At 39.9% G+C, this 21,311-nt stretch overlaps 1 protein-coding gene and 1 long non-coding RNA gene across 10 annotated transcripts; one reads left to right on the forward strand and one right to left on the reverse strand.

Annotated features, from left to right (window-relative positions):
* Nucleotides 1-1,310: 1,310 nt before the first annotated feature.
* LOC109705653 lies at nt 1,311-16,108 on the forward strand. Of its 9 annotated transcripts, XR_002214822.1 has the most exons (9): nt 1,327-2,259; nt 3,002-3,069; nt 3,548-3,612; nt 3,714-3,845; nt 3,918-4,070; nt 4,322-4,394; nt 10,784-10,860; nt 11,282-11,419; nt 15,745-15,836. XR_002214822.1 is itself a non-coding variant. In XM_020226401.1 (7 exons), exons 1-7 carry the CDS (start codon nt 1,775-1,777, stop codon nt 7,892-7,894), a joined length of 1,524 nt encoding a protein of 507 aa, XP_020081990.1. In that variant the 5' UTR covers nt 1,319-1,774; the 3' UTR covers nt 7,895-8,113. The 9 variants fall into 9 exon arrangements, 7 of the variants coding, with proteins under 7 accessions (XP_020081992.1, XP_020081990.1, XP_020081991.1 ...); XR_002214823.1 differs by lacking the exon at nt 10,784-10,860 and having other exon boundaries at nt 1,330-2,259; XM_020226401.1 differs by lacking the exons at nt 10,784-10,860; nt 11,282-11,419; nt 15,745-15,836 and adding an exon at nt 7,347-8,113 and having other exon boundaries at nt 1,319-2,259.
* A 1,949-nt stretch (nt 16,109-18,057) lies between these two features.
* Nucleotides 18,058-19,652, reverse strand: LOC109705654. The gene is made up of 2 exons (XR_002214824.1): nt 18,566-19,652; nt 18,058-18,381 (listed from the first exon to the last, which is right to left on the reverse strand). It is a non-coding gene; the product is annotated as an uncharacterized LOC109705654 (long non-coding RNA).
* Nucleotides 19,653-21,311: the final 1,659 nt, after the last annotated feature.

Raw genomic sequence — 21,311 nt, forward strand, 5'->3', positions numbered from 1 at the left:
CCCGCCGAGAGGAAAAACATAGAAATCTGTTGTAAAATAATAATCTTGAAGAGTAATAGGTAGGCTGGAACATTTACCTCCGATTGCGACTTTCTCGCCGTTGGCAACCATCACCTCAAAATGCTTTTCTTCGGCAATTTGATAATGCATTCTCTTGGCTAGATCGCAATCTATGAAATTGTGGGTGCTTCCTGAGTCGATGAGAATAGTAACTGGTTGTCGCTTAAGAAGACCCTTCAAACGCATTGTTTGGGCAGACAACGACCCGGATATAGCATGCATAGAAATTTCCGCCGGCAATTCTTCGATATTAATATCCTCGGGAGTGTCCTCCATATTATCTTCGTCAGGCTCGCCTTCGATCAAAAACAATTGTTTTGTTTTGCATCGATGACCAGGGCTATACTTCTCGTCACAATTATAACATAGTCCCTTCTCTCTTCTTATTTTTGCTTCGGCCGGCGTGAGACGCTTAATTGGTGGGAGAGCTTCTTTCGGGTTTGTGGTCGTAGAAATACTTGGCCTAGTAGGGGTAGGTCTCACCTGACGTCGTTGGGCTAAGAGCTTCTCCTCCTGAAGGCGTGCAAGACCAATAGCGGCAGACATAGATGTTGGTCGGAATGCTCGGACATCATGCTTGAGGTCCTCCCGCAAGCCGCTAATAAAACAGCTTATGAAAAATGCCTCGGATAGCCCCGTCGTGCGGTTTGCAAGCATTTCAAATCGGGCCTGATAATCACGAACACTTTGCGTCGAACCTTGTTGTAGTTTTGTTAATTCTCCCATATAGTCCTCGTACATAGTTGGACCAAAACGAGTACAAATAGCTTCTACAAATTCCACCCAAGCCACGACTCCACAGCTCTTCTCGAACCATTGAAGCCATTGTAACGCTTCATTCTCCATATGATAGGATGCGAGCGGAACCTTCTGGATGTCTGGTATTTGATTAAATTNGTTGGATTTATCAACCAACAGAATCACTAGATTCTGAGAAATTAAAAGCTAAGGATCTCAACAAAAAGATAAAATAAAATAAAATATACTTGAAAGGTTCATTTAAGAACGACGTATAGTTATGGGAGCTCCATACATTTTAACCAAACTTCAATGTGCTTTAAGATCCGAGCAAGAAGCCGTCTGATCTATGCATAATTTGCAAGTTTTCTCTTTTTTTTTTTTTTTCCGACTCCCACCCACGTGACCCACCGCTTGGCGTTGACCAGTCTCGTTGACTTCAAATATCATCATCAAATCATCATCCATCATATCATCACCATCGTCTTTCTCTCTCTCTATCTCTCTCTCTCTCTCTCTCTCTCTATTCACCATCTCCTCGCCTCCATAACCTCCCCCTAAATATTTGGCCCCAATCTCTCTCTCTCTCTCTCTCTCTCTCTCTCTCTCTCTCTCCTCCTCCCTTTCTCTCTCTTCTCTCCTCTCATGGAGCTCGTCGGCGAAGACGCCGCGGCCGCCGCCGTCGCCGCCGTCGCCGAGGGCCGCGGCAAGGGCTCGCCCCTCCTCTCCCGCCCCCGCCACCTCCTCCTCCCCGGCGCTGCTCGACGCCGCGCCTACCGCTTCGACGGCATCGGGAGCTTCTCCACCATCGACTGGGACCTCGCCGGCGCCGGCGCCGAGGAGGAGGAGGGGATCTTCACGTGGCACCACGTGGAGCTCCCCCGTGGCTCTCAGCGCCTCGCCCTCAACGCCCAGTTCCTCATCGAGGTGCTCTGCCCCCCGTTGAAGCTCCAGGAGATCCTCGCCCTCGCCAGCAATGACCTCTACTGTGGCCTCGTCGACGGCCCTCGTCTTCCGCGTCAACTCCCCCGGCCCCGCGACGAGCCCCTTCACCCTCCGCTTGGCCGCTAGGGTTACGGAGAGCTCCGTGATCACCGTCTCACTGGGCCGCGTCCCCAGTTTAGGGTTCGCCCCCGCGGGCCAGTCGCTGCTCTCGGAGATCCCCAGCGTCGGCTCCGCTGCGGCGGCGGCGGCGTCGGCGGCCGCGGAGGAGGAGGAGGAGGAGGAGGAGCGGGCTGCTGCGGCCGCGGCGGAGGAGGGGAGCGTCGTGATCGCTGAGCACGTGCTCGAGAATTTGCTCACGCTGAACCAATCGGAGGAGGCCGACAACCCCATGCCCCGCACTGTGGCGAACCTCGTCATGCACGTCGTCGATATGCACGTCGACCAGGTCCAGGACATCGTCACCAAGCTCGAGATGGACCTCGATGCCATCGAGATCGAATTGGGTAAAGGTATATGGTTAGTATTTTCCTCTTTTGAAATGAAAACTACATAGCATGAACCATTTCTCTGTAATTTCTGTATGACCTTCTCTTGAAATGCAACATGGGCTAAGATCGATTGAGCTGCGGGTTCATAGAATCATCTATGAAAACCTTTTCTGATGCTTTGTGAACATATTGTATATAAAGTTGCATCGTATCTTGATATTATATGCATGCAGTGGAAGTATTCATGATCTTTTTGTTTTCAATGTACTCAGCAGCTTATACTTGGTTAATTTTTAGTGCATGCAGTGGAAGTCTCTTGTAAATGTATATTCATTATCTTTAGCTGGGGAGTCATCCAATAGTGAATTAGAAATATTATTTTGGTATATATGCATCATGTATACATGCATCGCCGACGGCGTTGCGCACAATCGCCGTGGCTATGATTGTTATGCACTAACATGATTGTAGGTGTATTTGGTATATATGCATCGCCGTGGCTAAAATGATTGTATGAGAGATTTTACTGGGGACTCCAGACACAACAAATGGAGAAAATTGGGAGAAGAATTAACATACCCATGAGTCCAAGAGCTCACATTTGATTATAGAATAAACAGGACATTAGTTATCTGAAACAGGATTCTAGCCACGGCGATGTGCCTTCATTTAGTGGTGCTTAAGTAGTCCATATCAAATATTGGAGATTTTATTTGACATAAAGTGAAGCTGGAGGATAGATTTTACATTTGAAGTAAATTTTGATGCAGGATGCATCTGTCGTGTGAAAGGCCCCAGGGATGGGATACATTTTATCCAGAGGATGCATTTTATCCAGGCAATACATGCTTTTACTTAGATGTTTTACAAAAACTGATGCATATGCCCCTCAATATTTTCCCTACATACTTCTGGTCTATGATTTTGATAGAAAGCTTTAGTTGCTCATTGTTGGAGCTTGATAATCTGCTCCTTCCCTTGGTGAGACTAAGCAGAGATGAGATACAAGAAGCAACTCTTAACTGCATAATTTGTGTGAAAAAATACTGGTAAAAAAACTTTTGAAATATTGCTTAAATAGTCCATATCAAATATTGGAGACCATGTTATTTTCATTTATCTACCTCTTTCTTTATCTATTCTGTTGTTCTTATGTAGCACGTGTCTGAACAATGACTACTAAGAAAACCTCTATAATCATTTCTGAAATTTGATTTATTTGTTAGCTTGGAATTAGGTAAAGAGTGTAATCATTTGGAAAAACAGGCTAACACTCTCACAGAGCCTTGTTTAATTTGAATTTGTTGTGTGTGCAGGTGCATCCTCATCTAGTGGTTGTCAAGAGAAAATATCTAAACTTGAAATGATTTTGGACTCGGAGGTTATTTTAGCTCTGATATGTGAATGCTACTTTAAGAGCATTAACTTATGATTTCTTCTTCTTTGATTGTAAAAAACTGAAAAACATGCATGCCATTGCAGGTATATACAGTAGAGGATAGATCTGAACTAGAAAAATATTCTCCTTCAGCTACACTTGTCGATAGATACTATGACGCTTACAAGTTCAATAATGAAAAGTTGAATACTACGTTGCACTCATCATTTGAGAAGGTTGTGTATTTTCTTCTTCCAAAAGATCACATTGTGTATAGTTTTTTCATTGAGACTTTTATTTGTGAACAGATTGATGATGCTCTAGTTAGTTTGCAAAAGTCACCATCCAATAAATTTAAAGACACTAATGACATTCTAGAGGCTTCAAAAAAGAGCTTGTCCAGCTATCATGCGAAGATTTTGCACTGTATAGATAATCTTGGGCTTATATGTGCTACTGAGGTATGGTTTTACCAAATGCATAAGCTACTGAGGTCATTTGGGGTATATCTTCTTTCTGCGTGACCTTTTAGCTTCTAAGTTTTGTTTTGGTACATTTTCTGCATGCTTTCATGTTAGTTTGGTGCTTGCAGATCATCTGAGGAAGTACTCTGTCTAATTTTTGTGGAGAGAATAATAACAGCTAAAGTGATTGAGAGATTCATGAAAAAAGATAATAATTTATCTCATTTTTCAATCTCTTATTTGACTAGAGGGAGTTCATCGAAAGATTGTCTAACCCTGAAGGTGCAGAGATCTACTCTAGAGTTGTTCCGAGCTGGGAAGGTTAGAAGACGATTTCAACAAATATAATTTGGAGAGCATGTTCTGTTTTCTATTTTTTATGTTTATTAGGGTTCTAGTTGCTCTGAATTGGTATTAGTGTAAATTTCTGGATGGAGAAATGAACATGACTAATGACTATTGATAGTATATACTACTTGCTGAGTCTTCTTGTTTTGGCAGCACCATATGTTAAGAACTGCAACTATTGATTGGAAGCAGGTCATCAAAGTAGTAGAATAAATGTGAAAGTATTAGAACTGATTAGAATTAAGCAGGTCTTCACTTTATTCTTGCAGAATAATGCTATGTTAGCTAGACGCTTGCTAAATAAAGAGCTGGACCCAGTTGTTATCTTAACCATGTCTCCGAATGAGCTAAATGTATGCCCTGGTTTCCAGTTACTTTTTCAAAATTTTTTAACTGCATCAGTCAATAGTCAATAGAGATTATATCTTGGTTAGCTTATTAGGAATATCCAGTAGATATTTGACATTAATCATCGAAGAAGAAAGAATGTTTAATTTATAATCCTTTGCTTGAATTTATGGCCCGAAGTTAGTACTTTGTTGGGATTCTTTTTAGTTGTTAATGGTAAGACTCTTTCGAGAGAGTATGTCTTAGTAGATTCACTATCAATACATATAATAAAAGGCCAACCCTAAACGTGCCACGTGTCGCCTCCGCAGCGAACCCCCGCCCTGCTCAGGTCTGCTCTATTCGTTCGCTGGCGGCGAGCGGGGACATGTGCCTCCTGCCTCGCATCTCTCCTCTCGATGGGGTCAGATCAGCTGCCCTCCTCTCTCCGAGCCGGGCCCCACCCCCCTCCCTGTCGGGTGCTTGTCGGGCCCTATCCTGACCTTCTCCTGCGGCCGACGTACGCGCGTTACATCGCTGTGCCAGGGTTGGCCGTTGTGCAGCTGTGGTTGCGGTATCTCTTCTCTCTGCTCCCCATGTGCATCCTGATTCTCCTGTCTCTGCAACTCCTTCCTCTAATCCCCGTTTCCGTCCCCGGCGCCGCCGGAAGTGGGTGGGAGATCTGGTACTTCCTTTCCTGTACCATCGTCCTTCCTCGTCCTTCCTCTCTTAGGCCGGGCCTCCTTCAGGATTTGCCTATAAATAGGGCTGGCACCATGTGGACGAGGGGCAGCTTGTTTGCTTCCCTATATTTGAAAGGTTCGTTGTAGGTGTTTGCTGGTAGCTTCTCCTCTAATACTCCTTTGATTGTCTCCGTGGTTTCGGCCCTGTCCTGCCATCTTCCTTCCTGGACTGCGGCTCCTGCCGAGCCCTATCCTCCCGCTGTTTGCTTCGGCCTGTGCCCCGTGCGTGTTGTACTGCTGCCTCATAAGATTTGGTGAGTGGGCAACAACCCATTTGCTTTGGCCTTCTGACTCCCAACGACCTCCTTTTGTCCTATTACCTTTTCCCTGGAAGCACAAAACACGTTTCGCAAAAAAATTTACCCTTTATACTTGCTGTATAGAAAGAACTTAAGAAAAAGAACTTGGTTCTTCTGACCTTTTGTCCTATTAACTTTCCCTTGGAAGCACATAACACGTTTCGCAAGAAAAATTTACCCTTTACACTTGCCATATAGAAAGAACTTAAGAAAAAAGACCTGGATGCTTCTGATTAATTGGTTAAAGCTGAAATACCTTGTTCGGCGATAGAAAGAACTTAAGAAAAAAAGAATTGGATGCTTCTGATTAATTGGTTAAAGCTGAAATGTCCTATTCGCTGCGGTAGAAAGAATTTAAGAAAAAAGAACTGGATGCTTCTGATTAATTGGTTAAGCTGAAATATCCTGTTCGTCGACNTTAATTGGTTAAAGCTGAAATACCTTGTTCGGCGATAGAAAGAACTTAAGAAAAAAAGAATTGGATGCTTCTGATTAATTGGTTAAAGCTGAAATGTCCTATTTGTTGCGGTAGAAAGAATTTAAGAAAAAAGAACTGGATGCTTCTGATTAATTGGTTAAAGCTGAAATATCCTGTTCGTCGACAACTGTTTATTGAGGCCTTTTGCTTGGAATTCTGATGATGCCTCCGGAACTGCAATTTACCTGGTTTAAAGTCTAATGTGCTTGATTCATAGGCAGAGAGCTGGGAAAGTTTTTGTTCTCTTTTTATGCCTTGGACTTTGTGATGCTCTCTGTTAAGAAAGCTTAAAAAAAACATTCTTTGGCCTTTTAATGTCTTGGACTGTCGGTTCGGTTTTGTGCGTGGTCTTCTTTGGGTCCCTCCGAATCTTTCGGCTGGACCCCCCCCCTCCCTCCCTACATTCCCTCTAAGCATTCCATATAACGAGGTGGGTGCAACAAAAACAAAGAGGGTGGGATTTCGTGCCTCATTTGCACCTTAGCCTTCTTGCGCGCTTCGATTACCAAAGTTTTAAAATGATCCTTGATTACATACTTATATTTGCGCACTTAGAATGTCTCAACAAAGTTTTAAAAAGTTCCTTGCTTACCTACTTATGCTTACAGACTTGGAATGTCTCTGCTGTTGATTGCGCAAATTCAAAAAAAAAAAACCTCCCTGTTGCTCTCTGCTTAACATGCTTTGTGATTGGTTATGCGGTCTTGTTTAACAAAGAGTATGTGATTTTTCGGCCGCATTTACCTTATTTGCCTTCTTACCTGCTTTTGTTAACAAAGTTTGGGAATGGCCCTTGCTTACATACTTATATTTTACACCCTTGGGATATCTCAACAAAGTTTTTAGAAGATCCTTGCTTACATACTTACTTAGACACTTGGGATCTCTCTGCTATTGTTTTCCCGATAATTAAAAAAAATGGCCTCTCTGTTATTTCTGGCTTAACATTCCTTGTGGTTGGTTGGGTGAGTATTTATTTGTCGTTCATTTATTCTCGCAAAAAAAAATTACTCTATCTCACTAAGCATGCATAATCATTTTTTCTTTGCATTGACCCTGTTCTCTGTCTTGCCGGCAGTTGTTGAGATGTCGGTAGTACAGCTTTCGTACACTATGTTACTTGGTGAGATATCTGGTAAGCTGGGTGTTGAAACGCCCGACTGTATTGTAACTATTGCTGCGGAGGGTTGGTTTATAGCGTACGTCGATCTTACGATTGTGCGCGGTGGCTCTGTAATTGAGGTGGCCCGTAATTGGGGCTCTCCATCTACCGATTCTATGATAGCTTGGGAGGATGCAGCACGAGTTGCCATCCAGCGGATGAAGAAGGAACTTGGTTTGCAGATAAAGGATGCAAACTACGATGATTTCATCTTATATAAGAACTTGTACGATGCTGTTGCGCTCCAGAATAGTGATTTTATTGGGCAACTCACAAGCCTTAGGTGCGAGCACAACCTTCTTAAAGATTCCTATGCAACTGTGGTGTCTGAAAAAGCTGGCGTTATAAATGAGCAGATTAGATTGCGTCATGGACTCAATGATTGTCATGCTACAATCAACCTCCTTCGTTCTGCCCAATCTTCTATGGCGTGCGACCCGGCTGATGTAGGATCAGCTACTTAGTTCTATGCTCTGCCCTGTTTAGGTTTAGGAAGCCCAAACGGCTCCTTTTGTATTATAGAGCCGCCTCTCATCCCGTCGCATGTTTTATCCTCCTGTCGTTTTCTCCAGAGAAAGGCATCGCCTGTTTTTTTTGGGTTTCTATGCAAGTTAGTGATGTAAAATGTTGCTCATTTAATTTAATCCGTTTTCCCTCGCTGGAAGTCAGCTAAGATAGTTAAATATCATTCTTTCTTCAAAGTGGTGGCATAAAAGAACTGGATGCTTTGTGTCTTAAAAAAAGTAATTGAGCAATGATGATACATAATATTAAAAAACCTAGCCTTTATGGCCATCGCCAGCGCCATCTCCAAATGTTGGGGAAAAAAATTGTGGGTGTTTTGTCCCCTCAAATGATTTCGGAATATGGGAAAGGCCTGAACTTGACAGCCTTGGGGTCAGCTTGCAGCATTTTCTTGCTAAATAAAGTATGCTGAATTTTCGCTACCCCTAAACTTGATGCCGTTCCTAAATAAAGTATGCTGATTTTTTCCTGCTCCGAAAACTTGATGGCGTTGAGGACCACTTGCATTTCCACGATGCAGCACGGCTTATGTGACAATATTAATACCTGATGAAATTAAGGCCTTCTAAAAGAGGCTGGGAAATTATATAAAGCCCTGCTAAAAAGGTGGGCAAAAAGTCTTGACTATATTATGAAGAGGATGAAGATGCCCTTACTATCTTAGCTCATTTTGTTTAAAAAAAAACATTTGTCGTTCTTCTCAAAATTATTTGGGGTCAGTCGTTGTCCATTTCTTTTGTCGCCACTCTTAAGAGATTTGTGTCGTGTTTGACTAGAGAGATGCATTTGCCCATGTTTTTTTGTCTTGAATTCCCAAACATGTATAGCATTTCTTCTAATTTGATGTGGTTACTTCTTGGCTTTTATCAAAGAATTTCCAAACATTTATATCGTTACTTCTAATTTCTAAAGATGTGTATCATTTATATGTGTGTGTGTGCATGTATATGAGTGTATGATGTGTGCGTGTACATCAATTCTGAAATATATATGTGCTGCTGCATGAGCTGAATTATAACATGTCTCTCTTTGGGTTTGTCCCTGTGCATATGTCCCTATGTTTGTTTTAAACTTTGGGCTATTGTTTTGGACGCCTTAACAGATTTCCAAATTTCTCCCATCCACTGAACTACAGGGAAATGAATTTGAGGACAAGGCTCTTCGGACATTTTCCTTGATGTTGTGTTATCTATTCTCCTTGATTCTGTTTTTCCCCCCACTTCTGCTTCTCTGCTTAATACCTCAACGTCCTCGAACAGCCTTGTCTGATTTCTGTTTTTTTCCTCACCTTTGTTTTACCCGGTTTCCTCTAAGCTGCTTGCAGCAGTTTTGGTTTGCTTACACCAGTATTAATCAGTTCTATTCTGTTTTGATTTATTTATTGGGGGGCGGCACGCCGTCGATTTAAAGTTCTCCTTTTATTCTCCTTTTATTATATGTATTGATATTGATGCTCTGGCACATTGCCTAGCATGTTGAGCCCAGCTTTCATGGCTCGGCAGCGGGGTGCAGCGTCACCATAACTCTTTGCCGGTGCCTACTATCATCACCTGATCCACCCTCTCCTTCCATCTTTATGCTCTGAAGGCACTTCTAGGTAGCTATTTTGAGTTGTTTTTTTTTTTTTTTACGCTCTTCGCTTCTGCATTCTTCCCTGGTTCTTCTTATATTTGATGTTTACTAACCCCCATGCTGAAGGTTTAATCGGTTTTGTTTGGGGTTTTGCCTTATCCATTTTTACCTTTTTTACTTTTTTACCCCTGTCCGAGGCTGTGATGATATATATATATAAAAAAAGAACTATGAGGTCTGGATGCCCTTGTTTCTAGACGATTGGCCTATTTCCCCCTTTTTTTCCCTTATTTTTTTTTCCTTTCCGAGGCTGTGATGATATATATATATAAAAAAAGAACTATGAGGTCTGGATGCCCTTGTTTCTAGACGATTGGCCTATTTCCCCCTTTTTTTCCCTTATTTTTTTTTCCTTTCCGAGGCTGTGATGATATATAAAAAAAACTGAGATATGAGGTCTGGATAGCCCGATTTCTAGGCCATGAACTATTGGTTTTCGTTGTATCCTCTCCATCTCCTTTAAGGTCTCGCTTCTGTTGGAGAAAAGTGGAAAAGAGTTTTGGATGGCCTCATTTGTAGGTAACCAACTCTTGATTCCCGTTGGCGCTGCTTCAACCTATAACTTAAGTCTTCGCCGCAGGATTTGCTGTCTCTTTGTTGAATAAAAGTAAGAAAAAGATTGGAACAAACTGTTTTACTTGCCAAAGAACCGAGCTCGAGCTGAAGCAAGCCAGGGTTTGGTGGAACGGATGAAAAAAAAAAAAAATTCTAATGGTCTACTTTCTAGCCTGCCTCCTCCTGGTGTTTTGTAGCCCTTCCTCGCACTATATCTTACCATTCGATATAAATAAAGTCTGAGCCTCTATACCCTTTTTTTTTTTAAAAAAACTCTATATATTCTGTGTATTTTTATTGTTGCCTATGTTTTTATTACTTTCCTCCCTCTTGTTGGAATATAACATATCTCTCTTTGTTACCTATGTTTTAATTGCTGAATTACAGCATGTCTCTCTTTATATGTGTGTGTGTACATGTGCACTTGTATGCCCTTTAGACTTTCGACTATTGTTCGCGGTGCATAAAGCAGAATTACAAAATCAGCGCATGCGCTGAATTACAAAGCATCGAATTTTGTGCCAGACCTCTTCTGATGTTTTCCTTGCTGCTGTGTTGCCCATTTTTCTTGCTTCTGTTCTTTCCACAGTTTTTCCTTGCTGCTGTGTTGCCCATTTTTCTTGCTTCTGTTCTTTCCACAGTTTTGGGTGGCCTATTTTCTCGACAACCAGCTCTTGGTTTGCGCTCTCCCTTCCTCAACCTATATCTGAGCAAGTTTGTGAGTGTCTATCATATTGGCTGTTTTACAACATAGTCTCGCAGGATTCGCTAATTTGCCAGTTCAGGGGAATTCGCTTCATGGGTTTTTCGTTAAATTGACTATTTGATGTTTATTTTACTCTATTTACCTGCTATATAGTTGTGAAAAAACTCACGCTCCGGAAACAATTTTCAGTTAAATATTTAAACTCCATACATTAAACATTCATGTATGTTACACTATAGGTTTAAGAAAGTTACTTGCCTAGAAAAATTGTTGACAATTGTGAGATGCCTGAAAAATTTTGATAAGTTTATTTTATATATGCCAGAGATACTGGCTCTTTTTATGAAAATGGTCCCATTTACATAGAATGTCCCTTAGATTATTTGGCACAAAAGGAAAGCTTTCTTACGTTGAACATCATGTTAAATTGAAGCTCCAAAATCAATTGAAGGTCGTCACCAGACTTACACTTGACGTTATGCAATCGGAATGTTGCTTTTGAATGGGTGGAAGTTTGAACGGCATCCTGACTGTTCTTGCTCTTAGTGGTTACACACTTTTGCCTCCAATGGTAATCTACTACTTGGTAGTCACTTCTTGCTGTTCTTATTCCTGATCATTGCGCATGTTTCTTTACTTCAGTTATTTGCTGTTCCTACTACAGTCACTGTTTGCTGTTCTTATCCCTGGTCGCTGCGCATATTTGCTTCCTACAGTTATTTACTTTCCTTACTACTACTCTGTGCGTATGAGTGGTGTTGCCGAATCTGCTTAGCTGATCCTTTTTTGTGAATTTTTTTTGAGATTGTTTGAATTAGTTCTTTTGTTACTCAAACCGCCCATTTTTCATGTCCCATTACAGTATAATTTATAAAACTATTTGGTATGATTCTTGCTTACCTGCTTCTTACATGAATTGTCCATGTGACGAATCCTAGCAATCTAGAAGCTAAAAATAATAATTGGAACTTTTACGCGTATATTACTGGTGCTGGTTTATAGATTTGCTTTCTTTTTCCAACAGTTTTTTCCCAGGTTTGGGAGCCTAAAAAAAAAATCAGGTTTATTGTGGAGCACGCTTATTTTGGGGGAGAGGGTTTGTTCTACAAAGCTTGGTTATTTTGCGTCATTCTTTTATGGTTTAGTCTTAAAAAACTCTTGCCTACTGCCTTGGCTTCAGCATCGATTGGTCAAAAAAAAATAAAGGTTCTGGAATCCCCTGGTGGCTTTTTTCCCTCCGCATGTTTTCCGGCAAAGAAAACAATAATGTTTCTTATATTCCCTTGGTAGCAGCAGGTCTAAAGCTCAAAAATTAGGCAATTAAGATTTTGTCTGATCTCTCAGAATTGCACTTGACTACATGCAGGATTTTTTATCTATTATACAATATTATTTGTATTTTCAAAGCCATCATTAAACTATTATTTTTATGCCAATCGCCGTGCTATTATCTGTTAGAAAAATGACTCCGATGTTTCTAAATAACAAAGAAATAGAATAACAGCTTCAGAGTTAAGTTGAACACAAAAAAAAATGACAAAACTAAACAAATCTGCTTCCTTGTATTTTAGTTACTAAAAACTTGACTACTCTGCATAGTTTACATTCTCTTTTTCCTTTTTCTTTTTTCCTACTTTTCTATTTATTTAGGTTGGTTTATGCATTTAAGTAGCAGGTCTAATTAAGTTTACAATATGTTTGGCTTAGTTTCTCTGTCTAGATTTTAGTTTTTTTTCCTTCCAAAGGACTGGAAATAATTTCTACTCCCAACATTTTGGTACAATTGTTTAGTAAGAACTTTAGATAATAGCTACAAAACTGCAATGTCATTCTCTCCCTTTTTTTCTCGCTTTTTTTATTTACTATATTTCCTTATTTAGTTATTGTGTACGAATTACTATGTGTTGAGCATAAAAGTTTTTAATTTTGTTCTTAGATTTTATTGTACTCAATTGTATGTGTTCTATCAAACTGATTCTTTAATTTAATTTAATTTTTGTTGCTTAAACTCAGAGTATTGAAAATGAATGGTGCACTCGGGGGTCTTTTGTCTATTATCCTTTGTTCTTTGAATGCTAGAATTTATTAAATAGTCCTATTTAGGACCTATAGGTGTCCATTTGTCTATTTATATTGTTTCTAAATGCCTTTAGTTTGCATGCTTGATAGTTTTTTTTTAAAAAATTTAGAAAATACCATTCTTTCAATCATTCAATGGAGGTGATAAGTTTTGTTTTTTTCCTTAAGAACAATGAAAGCAATAGTGATAGTGATGTTTGAGGCATATTTGCCTGCCCTTTAGGCATGACGACTTGATTGGCCTTTTGGCAATCTTTGTAGCCTGTGTAGAGTAGTTTTGTTTTTTGTTTTGTTTTTCGTTTTTTTTTAATCACTGCCCAGTTTTGAGATATTTCTCTGCTTAATCAGTCATTGCGGTAATTGAAAGAGGCCTGATCCTTCTTGGTTTGTGTTGGGGGTACTTTGGCCGGCTTACTATGTAGGCAACCAGTCCCTCTTATTTGTCCACTTCATCCTCCCAGAATATTGAATCCTATCCTTTTATATCCATTAAATATCTTGCTGCAATTCAGAATTCAACCTTCTGAATTCTCATTCCAGAATTCAGCTAGGTAGTTCAGAATTCAGCTTGACCATTCCCATGAAGAAAGTGAGGCGACTGTCCTTGAATGTAATCCGAATTTAGGTTTCCTATTTCCATGCTATGATGACCTTCCCCTTGAATGCCAGATGGTTGCCATAATTCAGAGACCCTCGGACCTTCTTGGTCTAGAATCAGGAAAGGCCCTCGTGGATTCCAATGACATGTGGTTTCTCTTTTTCTTTTGAAAAATTATTCTTAAGCGAAGGCGAAAGTCGGGAACCTTACTTGAGTAGAAGTGCAAAATAATGATGTGAAATCTTGCTGCCTTAGTTATGTTCGTTTTTGTTGCTAAACTTCAGATAAATTAGTTCACCTTATTAGCAACACTCAATAAACACTCAAAGTTCAGCGAATGTTAATTATAATATTGTGAAAGTAGCTGCATAAAAGAGGTGGATTCTTTGTGACCTCAAATGATTTGCTGAGCAATGATGATACGGAATTGACAAAAGGCTAAGCTTGATGGGCTTGGGGCAACACTTGCGCCAATTGTTGGTTAAAAAAATTATATCCAATATGTGATGATGCAAAATGGCTTGTTTAGCAATTGTGATACGGAATTAAAGAAAGTCCAAGCTTATGGTGATACGGAATTAAAGAATGGGCAAGCTTGATGGCCTTAGGGCAACACTTGCAAGAATTGTTGGCTAAAAAATACGATACGGAATTTTTAAAAAAACAAGCTTGATGGCCTTAGGACAAAACTTGCGCCAATTGTTAGCTAAAAGAAAAAAAAGTCTATTGACTGTGGTGAAAAGAATGCAGATGTCCTTACTATCTGAGCTCACCCGACTTTTTCAAAATCTTTTGGACTAATTATCCATTTCTTTTCGTCGCTACTCTTTATGCTTAATTTGCAAGTATTCTCCAGAAAATTTTATTGCTTTGCGCGATCTCTGCGTGTGTTTAAATCCTCCTCAAGTTTAAATTTGGATGCAAATTTGGATCTGTGGGTCGGATTGGGGAGGTTTCGTTGCTGTTTTACTTTTGGGACAATTGAATTGTGGGGATTCCTATACATGTTGTGATCTCTGAATCTGATTGTGGTTTTACTACAAGGATGCTTATCTCCACCAGTAGAAAACCTATTGAAAAAGGTTGAAAAACAGTCCTCGACCAATCGGCTAGAATAAAACTTTCCTTCGTTAAAAAGTTGTAGGCCCAAAAAGGCTAGCTGTTGGAGAACTTTAGCAATAGCTGAATCACTTTTTGAACCGATTAAATAGCCCAGAGAAGAGAGCTTCGTGGTTAACTCCACAATTGGCTGCTTGATACTTTTGAGATGGTTTTCAACTCGCATTTCCACAAACTGGTTCTGAGTGTATCTTGTTTTGTCAAGGATGTATGAGTTTCTTTGAATGCTTTTCTGAACTCCCTGTATGACAGCCTTTGGAATATGAAAATTTTTTAAGCTAATAGTAAGACCATCCAAAACAGCTTTTTGTCAAGGAAGACGATACCTGAGGCTCTTTGGAAGCCATACAAAGGAGCTTTATGCAATTTTCATGCTTTTCCCTCTCTCTCTATGTTTATATATATGGACTGTTAATTTCTTAGTTTCTTTTCCCACCTTTGCCTACAGGAATGGCTCCCCTCACACTTTAATAGATTCGATGCTGTTATCTGCTATCTACTTTGATCCTGTTATCTACTATTGATGGGATTCACTTTTTATTTGATTTATTTATTTATTTATGCTTTGCATGCTGATTTTGCCCTCTTTTTCCTTTGATGAATTTCCTGATAATTGATCCTCTTCTACTTTGTACCCATTTTGCATGCTGTTTTTTTTTTCCCTTTTTCGTTTGATGAATTTTCCTGATAATTTATCCTCCTCTACTTTGTTCCCAGCGTATTTTTCATCTCCAACTTGCTCACATTTTTAAATAGTTTATTTGGGAGTTTTGTCTTACCTGTGGTTTTTATTGCCCCTCTTATTGGCGGCTTATTTATTCGGCTTATGTTTAAGATGGTATAATTGGGTGAAAGAGGCGGCGATGATTTTGCATCAAAAAAAGAGCATAGAAAATGCTCCATGCTTTCATGGCATAGCTTGCTTTTTTTTCCCCTTTTCCTTACTCTGAATTTTTTTTTAAAATTTATATGTTATTTACATATTTTGCTTTGCATATGCTCTACTTCTCCGATGCTTCTGTATTTTGTTGTTTTACCGACATTTTTTTCTTTCGTTTTTCCCTTCTTGTTGCTTTCTAACTTTCTTGCTTCTCTTTCAGGCTATGATGATAGGTTGAGGAAAGTTTCGCAAGTATTGGCTTCGAACGTGTTGAGGTTTGGGCGAAGTGGAAGTTTGGGCGGCCTACTCATAGGCAACCGCTTCCTCCTATTGTGACCCTCAGTGATTGCGCGCATTTCCCTTCAATGGTAATCTACTGTTTGCCAAACTATTCCCTATGATTGCTGCGTTCTTTACCCCAACACACTTTCTCTTTGTTCGGTTCGCTGTTGTTCCTACTTAATTAGTTTGCTAAATACAAGCTTCTTTTAACGAGTGATCGGCAACTAGGTTGTGAGCATCAAGTTTTGTAAATATTTATTTGTTATTAATTTGGCTGCAGTAAAGTTTTCATTCTCCAGATATTTCTATGTGCTTGGTTCGGCTATACTTAAGCTTACTATTCGTACCTTTGTTTGGGATTGGGTGTTGATGCATTGTTATTTTACTAATATTACTTGATTTTGAATTATTTCTGGCTGTTTCTTTATGGTTTTCTTGCTCTTCTTTAAGGCTATGATGATAAGTAGAGGGAGGTGTAGAAAACATTTCTTTTGAAGGAGGAAGTTTGGATGGCCTATTTATAGGCAACCGCTTCCTGCACCTGTTATTCTTAGCGATTGCGCACATCTATCTCCGATGTTAATCTATTGTTGATCTGTTACTCTGCATTCATTTCCCTAGCGTTTTGGTCCTTTGATGATCTGCACTTCCCCTCCTTGTAGTGATCTGCTGTTCGTCGTGCTGCCGTTTGCTTACCTTAGTCATTCTTTCTGGTGGTATATGTGTACCGTAGTCATTCTTTCTGGTGGTTTTGGAATCCATATACAGCTTTTCCTTAGCTTCTCATGGCAGCCACCACTCCGGTAAGTCACGGAAAAATCCCTCGACGAAACGCTCGCAAAATCGGCACCTAAATCACATAGAAATCGATTTCTAAACTTCAATTTCAGCATATAGATTCAACATAGATCTATCAAAACGACCTCTCCTAACATCCACTGTCAAGAATCCACCAAAAAATCTGGTTTGAAACTATAATAATAAAATACTAACTTTGCAGTCGAAGTGCCGGAAAAATCCAACGTGTGCGGGGATCGATCGGATCGTCAAACGGCACCAATTTCATTACTTTCTTCTTCCTCTTCTTCTCTTTTTCCCTTTTCTCCCTTTCCCTCTCTCTCTCATGCGTACAGGGAGAGGATAAGAATGGAGGTTCCCCCTGGCAGCTTAGTGGAAATCCACTAAGCAATGTAACAATTGTCTTTAGGTCCATAGGTCATCAATATTATCACTTCAGTCTAATTCTAGTCTGATATATTTAATTGGAGCCCTTCTGAATGTCCGTTTTCACTCAAATTTGACAGTCAGGCTCGGTTTAAATTAATAAGAACAAAGAAATTTTAATCTTTCAGTTTCGACCATTTTTGGTCACCGAAAGCTCTACCGACTAATATTTTAACAGATAGCTTATTTTTCACTTTCCGAGTGTCAGAATGGCATGAAAATTTAAATCTAGCATCATAAAAATAATCATTACATATTTTCATATTTTCATAATTTTCTGACACTGCATTTTCTGCTAAAATATCAGTCCCGTTTCTTACAGAAAATTTTAAATCTTCTGTTTCCATTCCGATTTCAGCACAAATCATTCAAAACTTATATTTTACTTCTCTAAGTTCAATAAAAATAGTATCTTACACTATTTTTATTTACCCTTACAGTTATATTAAAAATCCGGTATATTACAGTTGGACTTCACTCAGAATCGACTAATTGCCGAGTGGGTATGCTTCGGAAAAGCCGAAGAAGTCAAAAACCCAAAAAGTGCATTGTAATGGATCCGCGAGAGCAAGTTGTGTAGAAATCTGCACTTGGCAGATTTTGCTCTCGGGGACCGGTCCCTGGTGGGAGAGACCGGTCCCCGTAGGCTGAAAATGCGGTAGAAAGCTCTGCGCGCGATATTTGCTCTCGCGGTCCGGTCCCTCAGGTGGGGACCGGTTCTTGAAGGTGCGGTCCCTCAGGCGAGGACCGGTCCCCGTACGCGCAACCAGCGAGAACAAAGAAAATTTGGCTAAATCCTGTGTCACGCCCCGGGGCCGCCAATTTGGTCGGTTCGGGCACGCGAACTGTCACGTCCCGCTATCACCAATTTGGTCGATTCGGGCCCGTACACAGATGCCGAACGGACAGAACCTCCTCTGTCCGCCCAAGGCTCAACAACAACGAGTACATGTATAATGAAATCAACAATTCCCAGGATAACATTTCAATATACATGGCTTGCACGAATTCAAGCAACAATTCCAAGTGATAGTAATCTAGCTATACATGAAATTCACTGTAATTTAATACTTTCAATTTGAACTTTACATAACTGAATATGAAAACATTTAGTTATTTACATGCTCTTTAATACACATTCATTTACATGTCTCTATACATCAAAATAGATGATACATGAACTCAAAATGGTAAACAACTATACTCTGGTGTCTGCTAGCTAGGCTGCAGGGCCCTTGCCTCGATCCTCGGCCACAACACTCGCACTGGAACCTGTATGGTTAGTGGTGTGAGAACTACTAAAAGTTCCCAGTGGGTTCGGCCGCCGACCTCGCCGACTCACCCACTAGGTCTATTCAGGCATATGTAGACAAAAAAAAAGAACGGATAGTAACCAACTATAACATATAACTATTACAATGCCAGTACAAAGCTGGAAAGAAACAATATATATATCTCATGAAATTTATGCATGCATACTGTAATATACCAATACCCAATCAATCTAGCTAACCATTTGGTTAACTGCAACTCACCAACTCAATCCCTGGCGGGCCCTAAGCTGCCTCCCGACGGGACCGTCTGCTGGACAGATACTTTAGTCCAAGGGCAAATACTTTAGCCCATCAAGTGACCACTCCGGAGCGCACTGCCTGGGGGGAGCGACCACCACCAAGCCAAAAACAAACTATGTGAGTAAGATCTGATCCTCCTTTAGAGGATTCAATAATAGCCAATGTCACAGTTTACTCTAACTAGCTCTTTTTGCTAGTCTCACTGTTTTATTTCTCAATACTATCCAATTCTCTAATTAGAATGTCACCAAGTTCACTATTGTTATAGTCCATACATTCATAGGGTTCTATGTCCACATTTTAAGGTTCACAAGTTCTCATTGTTGATAGGAATTTACATTTTCGCTTGCACAATGCCGAACACCCTATAATACATGATTACAAATATAAATATGCTCAATGAATAATCATAGACATAAAAGGTGATTCAAAGACTTCGGATAGCACCACCCACCTGTAGGGATGCTAACAACTAGAATCCACGTCTCGAACTGTGCAAACAACAATATCACGCGACTCAATGCAAATAGAGCCGACTTGGCTTCTACCGTAATTAGTGCGTCGCCGACCTGTCGGAATGTCAATTTAGACTTTCGAGCAAGTTTAACTTTCATATAGATATAACTAAGAGAGGTTAAACTATAATTACATTCGGCTCTTAACAAATTTGCATTTCTATTCCAAGGTACTTATATACAGGTATATACTATCACTTCTATACACTCTTTATCAACTTTGGGCTTCCATAAACAAGAACCAAGAATCCATAAGGTTTAAGGATTTCAACTCAATCTGAATTTCAGCATGATGCTGAAATTCTAGTTCATGCTGAATTTTCAGCATTTAGATCTCACCAGGATAGCACCCAGACCTCAATTGCAGCCCCAATTTGGTTCCATGAACTTCTACATTTACTTCACAATTTAGGAAGTATCTTATAGTACTTAGTATTACTCGATTCAAATGCAATTACCCTGTTATACTAATTGAAATTTAGTTTTCCTTCCTTAACCATAACCATCTCAATTGATCATTCAACTGGCCCAATTTCAGATGGGGATTTCTAAGTGCATTGACGCCTCTTAGAAACCTTAATGGGGGTAATTTCGTACGCGTTGGTGCGCGTGGATTATACGTTTACGAAAAGTCTATAGAAAGATATGGATAAATGCCTAGTTGACTTGTTTTCGCGCAGTGAAGAACGAGTGAGCCTATAACTACAAGAAAATCGTCGGAGCCACCTAAATAGACCTACGAAGGTGGTGTCTCTAAAACTCATTGAACTTTTATGCCTAATGTGTCATGCATTTGAGACATGGTAACTTATATGAGTTGCATCATTTTAGAGTAAAGTTAATGATGGAAATGTGATGATGCATGATGGTGAGTGTAACTGCAAATATGACGAATGAGGAACTATGTGAAGTCGAAAAACTATGTGATGCATGGAAAAAAATGACACTCAACGGAGCAAAAGACACAATGACACCAATGACATAACGAGTGCATTTACGATAAAGTTAAAGTGAAAGACATAGAGATAGTGAGTAAGAACGCAATGTAAGTAAAGAATATGAAAAGACAATAGCTTAAAGTTAAAGTAATGTGGGAATAAAAAATGATAGTCTAGATGTAGACCAAAATAAAGAATTGTAAAGATGTCTGCATAGCGCATTGACAACAAAATAGTGATAAAAATACTAAGTAGTCTTAAAGTCAAGATTGAACTATAATCTTGAGTAAGTGTATGATCATACTTGCTATGAGTTCCGTCGAGGGCGATCGCTCCGCTCCTCGGGCTGATGCGCCCGGATTATCATCACGAGTTGAGTAAACCGAAGAGCGTCCTAACTGGTTGAGTTCCTGCGATGATGACTTAATGGAAGCAAGTCAATGTGGCGATACCCCGGGTTTAGCCTGAATTACAGAATACAAGAATAAAGAACTAAAGAAGCAAAGAACAAAGAACGAAGAGTAACGTGAAAAGAACAAGAATTTCAAATAATCTGCATTTATTTAATGTAAGCATTATTCTACTTTATTGTTCAGCATATTAGCATCATTATAGAGTGCTTATAATGCAGGCTTATTCTTATCTATTACCTGAGTTAGTCTAGTGGAATTCAGGTGATGTTGAGGCTGAAACACTGGAATCTTGTGCTATTTCTCACCCCACTATTCCACAGAGCCGTGGACCGAGCGAGCGGCGACACCGAGTAAAGGATATGCGCCTTAACAGAAGAGCACACAGAGTTGAGTTGGGTTTACATATTGTTAAGTAGATACCCATAGTTCATCTTTGATTAGATGACTATTGATAAAGTAAAGAATGTAAAACTTATTTGAGTAATGGTGTAAGAAAGAAATTGATGCAATGTGTAATTAGTTCAAAGAACCATGGAATGTAAATGGATGCAATGTATTATGATCAAAAATAAATCATAGAACTGTGTAAATGTTAGTTTCCTTCTTCCACTAATGGCTATTGCTACCCTGGTGTTAAGCGTTTGTGCATGTTTCTGCTAAGTGGCTTTTCTCTATATGGATGAAAATTAATACATTAGAGGCCTTGGCGAATAGAGGGAACTTGTCCGTCGGCCGTTGCTTTCTGTGACTTCGGCGTCGGGCCAAATTGCATCGTCCCGGGCGTGACAGACTTAGATCGTACTGCTTGCATAAGAATTTAAAAGGAGTGTGTTGACAAAAG

Source organism: Ananas comosus, unplaced genomic scaffold (assembly GCF_001540865.1).
Source record: "Ananas comosus cultivar F153 unplaced genomic scaffold, ASM154086v1, whole genome shotgun sequence".
NCBI lineage: Eukaryota > Viridiplantae > Streptophyta > Magnoliopsida > Poales > Bromeliaceae > Ananas > Ananas comosus.